This window comes from Cupressus sempervirens, unplaced genomic scaffold (genome assembly GCF_028749045.1).
Source record: "Cupressus sempervirens isolate cs-2001-9-10 unplaced genomic scaffold, ASM2874904v1 CseChr00s100013_2_01, whole genome shotgun sequence".
NCBI classification, from domain to species: Eukaryota; Viridiplantae; Streptophyta; class Pinopsida; order Cupressales; family Cupressaceae; genus Cupressus; species Cupressus sempervirens.
In genome coordinates this window covers 1,794,907-1,804,054 of record NW_028322208.1, presented here as the reverse complement: position 1 = coordinate 1,804,054, position 9,148 = coordinate 1,794,907, and the positions used below count along the sequence as shown (strand labels likewise).

Genomic DNA, 9,148 nt, shown 5'->3' with positions numbered 1-9,148 from the left:
ATTTATTCATGAAACTATTAAAATTTTAAATATAGTTTATTGTTTATTGCTTCTCACAAATTGTAGTCCACCCATTTATTTTGGTTCCATTATTAAGCTTAATAGGGTTATAATCTTACAAGCTTGATTGTAAGAGAAAGAATCGCATAAGACAGTAAACTAATTATACCGTTTGTATAGTTTTAAGCGTGTCTGACAGTGGGAAACTTACTTTGCCCTAGCTTGTTCTCCAAGGTGTCATGCATAAACAAATATAATCCAGCTCACATGAAAATCAACCCGGTCTCCCTTAACAGTTCCTAGTTGGTTCCTTTGCTCCGACCCCACCCCTTTTAAACCCTAAAAACACCGCGGCGAGAGGAGGGAATGAGCCGGCAGCTAGCCACGTGGCATCAAGTGCCACAGCCCATCCTATGGATTTCATTTCTTCCCCAATCCAGCCCACCGGACTCTTCTTCACTCGCATTAGCGCAAGAAAACATCCCAAACGCTCAAACATGCCGGTGGCAATCCTCATGTCCACCTAGAAAAATAGCAGGGAAACGATTTCTATTTAAGCCTTATTTGAGTAACCTTCTTGAGTTTTACTACCAAGAGAAACATTTGTTAGAACAGCTATGGAGTTGTTAAGGAAGCGCAACAGGGATGAGTTTACAGCAGAAGAAATGGAAGCAGCAAATGCTCTCCTAACACTTTGTCATTTGGATTGTTTTTTCGTTAAATGGGCAGTTAAAAGGAGGCGATCTGCTATCGCCAGAGGTGGCTTTAGTGACACACGCATTACCCAGCAAGCCAAACTGGCCAACAGAAGTCCTTCGACGCCGCTTGGAATATCGTGGAGTGAAAGTGATGAGTTTGATGAAAGGGCAGGTGGGCTGCAGCCGTCTTCAAAGGTAAGTGGGACTCTTTGATTCGCTAATTTCTGTATTTGGGTTCGAATTTTTTGTTTTCATTTACGATGATAGTGACTTGTAAGTGGTTTAAGCTGTTCATAATTGTTTGCGGGTGATTTAAGTTGTTCATAATGGACTGTGGGTGATTTAAGTTGTTTATAACGGGTCTGGGGCGTTGTGTGGATTGTTTTTTTCCTCAGTTTTCTTCAGAAATTTTTGAACTAATTATAACTCATTTTTAAGATACTGGGTTTGTTATTTTTCTTTGTTTTTGAACTGGGTTTGTGTTTTTTCTCAGTTTTTTGAATTGGGCTTGAGATTTTTCTAGTTTTTGAGTTGGGTTTGAAATTCTGCAGGATATGAGTGTAAAAAATGTACCTCGGAGAAGGCTGCCTAAGAAAAAGGTTGGTATTCATATCCCCAATACTCTTGAATCTTTATCTCCCAAACCACAGTTCTAGTGAAGGTGATCACATTTGATGGGAAGAGTTGTGCACTTTTGCATATGTTTGACTGTGGTCCTTTGTGGATCTGTTTTGTTGAAAAATCTGAAAATGATTGTATTGTTTTCTTGAGTATGAACTCTGAAAATGTTATGTTTTTATGAGGTATGAAATATGCAAATGATGTTTTCTAGGTCTGTACATGTCTTTATGTGCATGTGGTTGTCTGGGTGTTTATATTGTGAAGACCATATCGATTGATGAAAGCAAGAAGTAGATGAAATGCACAATAACCATCAACTGCCTGATTTATTAGATATGGAGTAAGCTAATTGCATGCAATGCACTTTGTCTTTTCGCTGAAATGCATTTGTGTGCTTGCTTGATGTTATTGGCACATGATAGATATGAATCAAATTAAGTCAAGTAATCATTCCAATCCTAGCTATACATGTATATATATGTGGATACCGAAGATTAACTGTGTGTGGTGGCCCTGCATATGGTTAGGATGTTGATATGTAATAGATACACTTGAAATTAGGGCAAGTATGCAGCCCAATGCTTGCTTCACTAGTTAATTATGGTATTGAAACTAAAAATACACGGTACTTAATGTGAATGGCTACCATCTGTAGATTGTTAGAGATATCTTCTTGCACTTACTCATATTTAATAAGCATGCAAGTATAAGTGAACTTGACTTGATGCAAGAACTGAAAGCGCACCATGCAGATAGAGTAGGTGTATTGTATTTTCTCTGAGGTGCATGGATAGAGCACGTATGTGCTATTATCTAGAAATACATTTGGACCCTTAAAAATTTAAAATCCCACAGTTTACATGTAATATATCCTTGCACTAGCCTTTAAATTCCACAGTTTGCATGTGATATATCCTTGCTTTAGAACATCACTTGACAATCTGTGTGCATAACTCTATTTACAGACATGGGTACAGCTTTAAACATATACATCATTATGTAATCAACCATATTCTACAGGCCCCTGCTTCCACCCATTTTCCGAGGGAATGCATTCCAACTCCTACCCTTCCTATGAACATTCCTTTGAATTTTCTTCTGCACAGGATTTGGAAATGCCTTGTAGCCATCACCACTTTGTGCCCCAGTATTTCCTCTGAGAGAGGGAGAGAGAGATTTCTTGTAAGTGTGTCCCAGTATTTGTGTGTTTAGATTGACAATTATGAGAATACATTTGTGCATGCTGCATTGAGCATAAGCTGGAATGATACATATGCGTTTTGAACAATTTTTCTGGAAAAAACTGTTCTTGGATTTTTTTTAAAAGTTGATTTTTCAGATCAGACTACATGAGCCGTCATTTGTACTTGCACGTTTACATTGTGGTATTTAATGACTTTTATGTTCATGTGTGAATGAAATGTTCCTCTTTTGCCGAGAACGTAAGAGATCTTGTACATGACTAATATATAGGTTTTGATGAATGCAGACACACAAGGAATTGAAAGAAATGGTGAACACACTCTCTTTGGAAAAGAGTAGATTGAAAAAGGTTGGCTTGTGTATCACTTGTTTCCACTTTATTTTGATTTTTATATAATGTAACATCTTGGGATGCATTTACGTTTACGTTTTTCACTAGTTTTGGTCAAAAGAAATGTTTCTCATGGGTATTATGTTGTGGAACAGGATGAAGAGCAAATGATGAAAACCTATCAGGAGCTACAAGAGTGGAACTATCATTTAAAATCACAGGTACAACCTGTTATTTGACTGTCATTTTTGTTTGTTTTGCTTTTACAAAGAGTTCAGGAAAATAAGGAATGACACTTTTGCTGAGAGACGGCTGTATGGTTTCTTTGCAGTTAGCAGCACACCTCAACCAAAGGCATGAGCAGAGGCTGCTATCCGCTCCCCAACCATTATCATCTGATAGGGGCTCAAGCCATGGTACAGAAACTTTTGTTTCTGTTGATGACACATCAAGGCGCACCGAACATAACTCAGCTGACCATTTTGTTGGCACATTGGCTTTAAGCAGAGTGTATGATGAGCCTCTGCATTCTGGAGTGTCTTTGTATCCACATGAATTTGAATCTTCATCTGGGTCTGAAAATGGGGACTCTTCAAGACCTACCAAGGGTTCTTCCTGTTTAGTAGGCCTACCAGATTTAAATGCTCCTACTGAAGCTATAGGTGATATAGTTCGAAATGGTTTTCATGAAGAAATGCTTCTTTCAAGGAACAAAGCTGTTGCTGCTGCTGAAGCAAGGAGGCGGCGAATAGAGCTTACCAGAGTCAAATATGCACAGACACGTAACGTTCGATCAAGATGAATTAAGCAAGGGCCACTCTGTATTTTGCATTAAAACTTTAGATGTCAAATTTGATGTGTGCATGAAATCATGCATGCTTTTAAATTCTCCCCATCAACAAAAGATTTTGCTGTGTAGGTTAAGTTCTTGGTCTTCTTCAGCAAGTCTGGAGAATGCGCCGCATAGTTGTTTAAATATGAATTAAATTAATTGGAAATATAATATATTCAAGGACTTGGGCAGTAGACACATTTGTTTAATGCTGGTTATGGTGGATGATAGTTGCAAATGGGGCAACCATGGTGGTTCTGAGCTCTGCATTCAGTTGAGGAGAGGATACACATTTTGCATAGATATCTGATATCTGACAAAGCCACATTTGACACCCAATTTCATGGGATCGAACCTATCTTCAGTATGTAGGTAGTATCTGCCAATGAATTGCCAGTCTGGGCATAAATTTATGCCCTGTATACAAACTTTCTTCTCTCTCAGTTTATTTATGTTCAGAGGGTATAAATAAGATTTCCAGAATCCTTAGATTGTATTTGAAGTACCAATTTTGTTTCTCACGACTTGTGAGAAAATATGGGCATTTTAAGAGAGGCACAATTGAAAGCATTGTAAGAAATAAGAAGGTATGCACCTTGGGGGTTTGGTCTCCTTTTTAGCATCATCTCATATTGCTCTGTTCATGATTGTAATTGGTTCCAAGGAAAATACTTCTGGCTATTGACCATGGAAGTATCAATGTTGTATTTTCTATCCCTTATTCATAAATTGAAGTCTGAGATATTTTCTTAGTTTAAAGGGAGATCTAATGCTAGAAATCTGCTTTTAAGTACTTATCGAGTACCATTCACAGGTTTGTCTATTTATTCAATTCCAATCTTAACTGATTTCTAATTTATTGGTTGATCACTTGAAGAGGGCTTAAATTGGTTGACAAATGTGGCATCTGCTTCGCTAACTGCTGGTCTCTTTTGATAAGATGTTCAGTTTCATAGTCTGGGACTTCAGATCTATGAGATTTCCACAATCCATGAATATGAGTTTTAGTTTCTGGATTTGATTGTGTGTAGTTTTTTTATCATAAACGTTTCGGATCATACTACATGATCCATCATCAGGATGCCAGAGAACATGAAGAACAAAAAATGATGATGGATCATGTAGTATAATCCGAAACGTTGATGATAAAAAACTACACACAATCGAATCCAGAAACTAAAACTCATAGTCTGGGACTTTTTCTAAGCCAAACAAGCTAGAGAGGATAGCTAGAAATTTTATTGGTCTGTTGGTTTACATGTTATCTTTTGCTGTAGTCTTTATCCCTGAATCTGCTTTTTTCCAAAAATTCATTGGATTTTTATAAGCAATACAATCATCATATTCAAGGAAGAATGTGGTCATTAGTTCTGTCTAATCGCATTCAAGGGTTTTATCTTCATCAAATTTCTGTGTACAGAAAGATAAAGGTAGTTGTTAGGTCCCCTGCAGAGCAAGACTACCACTTTGGTGCAAAAGACCCTTCAATGCGTGCAAGAGGGGTTGTTTTTCCATTACCATACGAATTGTTCAACAAGACATTTACAACTCTTCCTTTAGTGGGTTTGAACTTTTGCTCTTCTGCAGTGTGCACACTTTCACCATCAGGTCCACTAGTTTTTTTTTCTTCATATAATTATGTCTATTAGAGTATTTTGTAGGAAGATCTCATCATTGTGTTTGTCAGCTTTTAGATGTTGGAAAACGACCAGATGTCTTGTGACAGCATTTTGAAGGATGCAGCTATTCTCCCCACAGAATAGCATGCAAATATACATGTCCATACAAAGACCAAAATTTGCATACCGTGGTAGATTTTCATTCATCTGATCTTCATAAGCTACCTCCACAATGCTGTACAAGTGCAAAAAAACCAGTGAAAACACATAGCGGATTTGAAATTTTGCAGTTGTGTCATTTAATGTAGAGAATAGCTAGAGCTCATTGTGAAGGTACTTGCTTTGTTCTTTGTTGAAGTACACAAACTTTCAAAGTTATGACGCCAGGGCTGAACAGCTTGTCATTGTCTGAAATTCGAATAGAGTTTTTCCCTGGCAAACAAGGGCAAAATATATAATTAGCCAGCCAGTAAGTAAATTTGTAGCATATTGCTTGCTGTAGAAATATTTCAAATCAAAATTTGAAGGAATTTTATTCTGAATCATCATAATTTAAGAAACGAACTAAGCATATTCGCTCTTAAGTGCCATAACAAGATGCCAAAGCCAAACTTAGTCCTCTAGGACCGATGAAAAGCAAACTGGCTGATTAAACTTTAACTATATAAATAACTGATGAGAGAACGTTTCCAGGCACCAATAATTTATGAATTTTAGTAGCATTGATGAGATTCAAAGTCATTCGTTCTTCTGACTCATCTTATGTCAGATTTTCTCTGCACAGCAGATAATTTTAAATCGCTCAAGTACTCTTAATTGACCTCAAGCAATTGGTCAAGTAATACTGCTTGCTTGGAATGAAGTGAACATTTTAGAACGTAAATCCAAAGCCTGCTATCTCTTTATCAAACATTTGATCTCCTCAATTCTTATCCTAGAAATATTATGAGCTCATAAAATGAAAATAAGCTAATACTAGCAATGGGAGATTTTGATTTGGAAACCTCTTAATATATATTATTATTTTATTTTGAATTTTGTTTCTGTGAGCATTAACCTCGAAAAGCCATGAATTGTTAATTTTAAAAAATAAATAAATATTTTGATTAAATAAAATCTATAAGCTAAAATTTAACAATTAATGTAGAATTAACTACTAAATTATGTGGAAAATATTTACCTTTTTTTTGTACTTACTTTAAAAATATTATTGAAAATGTAAAACTGCTTAGAATAGGTTAAATCATTTATTATTTAATTAAAATAACTAAACTTAGAAAGATATGCATGTTTATGAATTTAAGTAATCTCATTTTCAATATTATGTATGCATAGTGATATATATATGAGTTTGATAAAAAAAATTAAATGTCCCCCTTGGCAAGATATGCATTTTAGTTTGGTGTTTAGAGATGCTTTATTTTAGACAATTTAGATCATTCACTTGTTTAGAGGTAGAAGTTAGAATGATACATTTTACATAAAAGAATTGGGTGACTTCTAAACAACAAAATAAAACAGAAATCTTTCACCAATTCATCTCATGTCCACCCACCTCTTCCTTGACGATTTGAATTTCATCAAATCAAAACGTTGATTCCTTTTAAGGTTATCCACACATTCATAGAATTTTCATTTCTTAGATGTTAGGGACATCCGAGTTAAATTGTTTTAATGAAATGAATTGAAAGATGTCAAGAATAAATGCTATTTTTTAAATTTATAAAAAATACTAAAAGGTTAGGTATCTATAACAAACCCATTCAAATCAAATCAATGTTAAACATAACAGTTTTGAATGAAGCATTATCTAAATTTCAATCTCCAAAATGTGCAATGAAGATTAGATCGCATCATCAAATTGAGAAGACTTAGAACATAATTTCATTTTTCAAATTAAATGATTTGGTGAAGATTGTAACAAATCCATTAAAATAAAATCTAGATTGAAAGTCATGTCGAATCTATGTTAAATTCATGTTGATATCAAACAAAACCATTAAGAAAGAAGAGTTGTTTGAAATTCCAATTTATTGTCAGTTTTTACTATTTCCACATTGTTATAGTGAAAATAAGATTTTATAAGCAAATTGAAAACCAAAGAAAACATACCATTTTTCTCATTAAAAATTCTAACATTTCCATATGCAGACAATAAAGGTAAAATTAGTTGAATTGAAAGACGTTATCATAATTGCTGAAGATTAAAGACTAACAAATCTATTCATAGAAAAATAAGACTAAATTTGTTGAATTGAAAGATGTTAGGAAAAAATGTGAAATTTTTAAACAATTAGAATTGCTGAAAATTGAAGTTTGTAAAGAATCTATTGAAAGAAAATCAAGGTTAAATCTAAGCTACCAAAAAAAAATTTTATTTGAAAAAACTATACATCTAAACTAATAGACACTTTAATAAAAATCAATGGAGAGAGAAATCTTTTAGATGAAATATTGTCATACAAATTACAACCCAGTTAATCCACACCAAAATAAATGGTCAATCTTGAATGATGACATATTCATTGCTCTACAATATATGACCACAAACTTAAACCACGATTATTGAAAAAAATTCAAAGTTTCATTGTGAAGCAACTTCAATCTAAATTATTTATTTATAGACTACAATATGTTTGTGCTATGAATTTTACCTTTTTCTTCTTATATGTATACAGAACCAAATTTAATGGCTAAGAAAAATAGAAATTCTCTTGCATAAAAATATTTTTTCTATTTCACATTTAATAAAGCGACAAATTGATGGAGCATTTTGATGTTTCTATTTTGGAGGATATTTTTGGTTTGTGGAAAGGATAGTTCTATTTTTAAAGTTTTGTAGATTTGTTGAGATATTTGACTTTGAATAATAATTATCTACAGAAAATAATAGAATATTTTTTATATTTCTATTTTGGAAGACTTTGGGTAGATAATTATCTACAGATAGTAATAAAATATTTTTTATATTTCTATTTTGAAAGATTTTGAGTAGTTATTGAGAAATTTATTACCAGAAATTGTAAAATCTGATTGACAATTTCCAAGCAAAAAATTGGAAAAGCTAGGAACAAAACTCCCACATATGTCTCGGCTTAATAATGGGTAATTTTGTATAGCTTGTCTACTTTTACAGTAAATTAATATTTTAATTTGGGTAGATAATTTTAGACATAAAAAACAATGCACGAGTAAATTAAATGAAAGTAAGTATAATTTTTTTTGAAATTGATATTAAAAAATATAGAACATTAGAGATCAATGTGTTTAAAAATCTGTAAATCTAAATTAGCATTCTATAACAATTTCATTTCATTTCTCTTTCCTTTTTTATTTCAATGACGTACATATTTTATAAGTTTTTTTTACAATGCACTCTTTTATCTGATTTTTACACCTTTTCCATTATAATTGTTTTTGAAAATAACTAGAACAAGAGGGTGCTGGCCTGTGGAACAATTAGAGAACAAGTCCAAAGGGCTGACACTAGACAACGTAAATGACACATAACAAATCATTAATGACACATCAACAACTAGTGACAAAACATAGGGTAAAACATCTCCTTGGTTCTACCTTTGTAAAAAACAAAGGTCTAGATGCATATAAACCAGCAACCATGGTCAATAGAGTCAAAGATCATTCTGGGACAAGCCCCCATAAAAGCTACAAACTTTGACAAAAAATAATAACAAAGGACCAAAGAGAGCCCTTTAAAACAGCTAGCAATCACTTAATCACAAGAGGAAAATAAATTTAAAGAGAGGCACTTTCATCACCATAACACTAAAGAAACAAACTTAGGTAGCAAATAGCCTCTCCATCTCTCTCTGTCAAAAGAAAA

At 33.6% G+C, this 9,148-nt stretch overlaps 1 protein-coding gene across 2 annotated transcripts; it reads left to right on the top strand.

The window, feature by feature from the left end:
* Positions 1–362: 362 nt before the first annotated feature.
* On the top strand, positions 363–4,444 carry LOC149527813 (uncharacterized). 2 transcript variants are annotated; one of them, XM_089812109.1, is made up of 5 exons: positions 363–893; positions 1,250–1,297; positions 2,809–2,871; positions 3,009–3,074; positions 3,185–4,444. In XM_089812109.1, exons 1-5 carry the CDS (start codon positions 618–620, stop codon positions 3,653–3,655), a joined length of 924 nt encoding a protein of 307 aa, XP_089668235.1. In that variant the 5' UTR covers positions 363–617; the 3' UTR covers positions 3,656–4,444. The 2 variants fall into 2 exon arrangements, with proteins under 2 accessions (XP_089668235.1, XP_089668236.1); XM_089812110.1 differs by lacking the exon at positions 1,250–1,297 and having other exon boundaries at positions 370–893.
* The last annotated feature ends 4,704 nt before the right edge of the window (positions 4,445–9,148 follow it).

Bases quoted from the DNA above. Each gene is read 5' to 3' on its own strand.
- LOC149527813 (XM_089812109.1), top strand. From the start codon at position 618: ATGGAGTTGTTAAGGAAGCGCAACAGGGATGAGTTTACAGCAGAAGAA. The intron at 2,872-3,008 runs GTTGGCTTGTGT...GTTGTGGAACAG, and splicing joins AAAAGAGTAGATTGAAAAAG to GATGAAGAGCAAATGATGAA. The intron at 3,075-3,184 runs GTACAACCTGTT...GTTTCTTTGCAG, and splicing joins ACTATCATTTAAAATCACAG to TTAGCAGCACACCTCAACCA.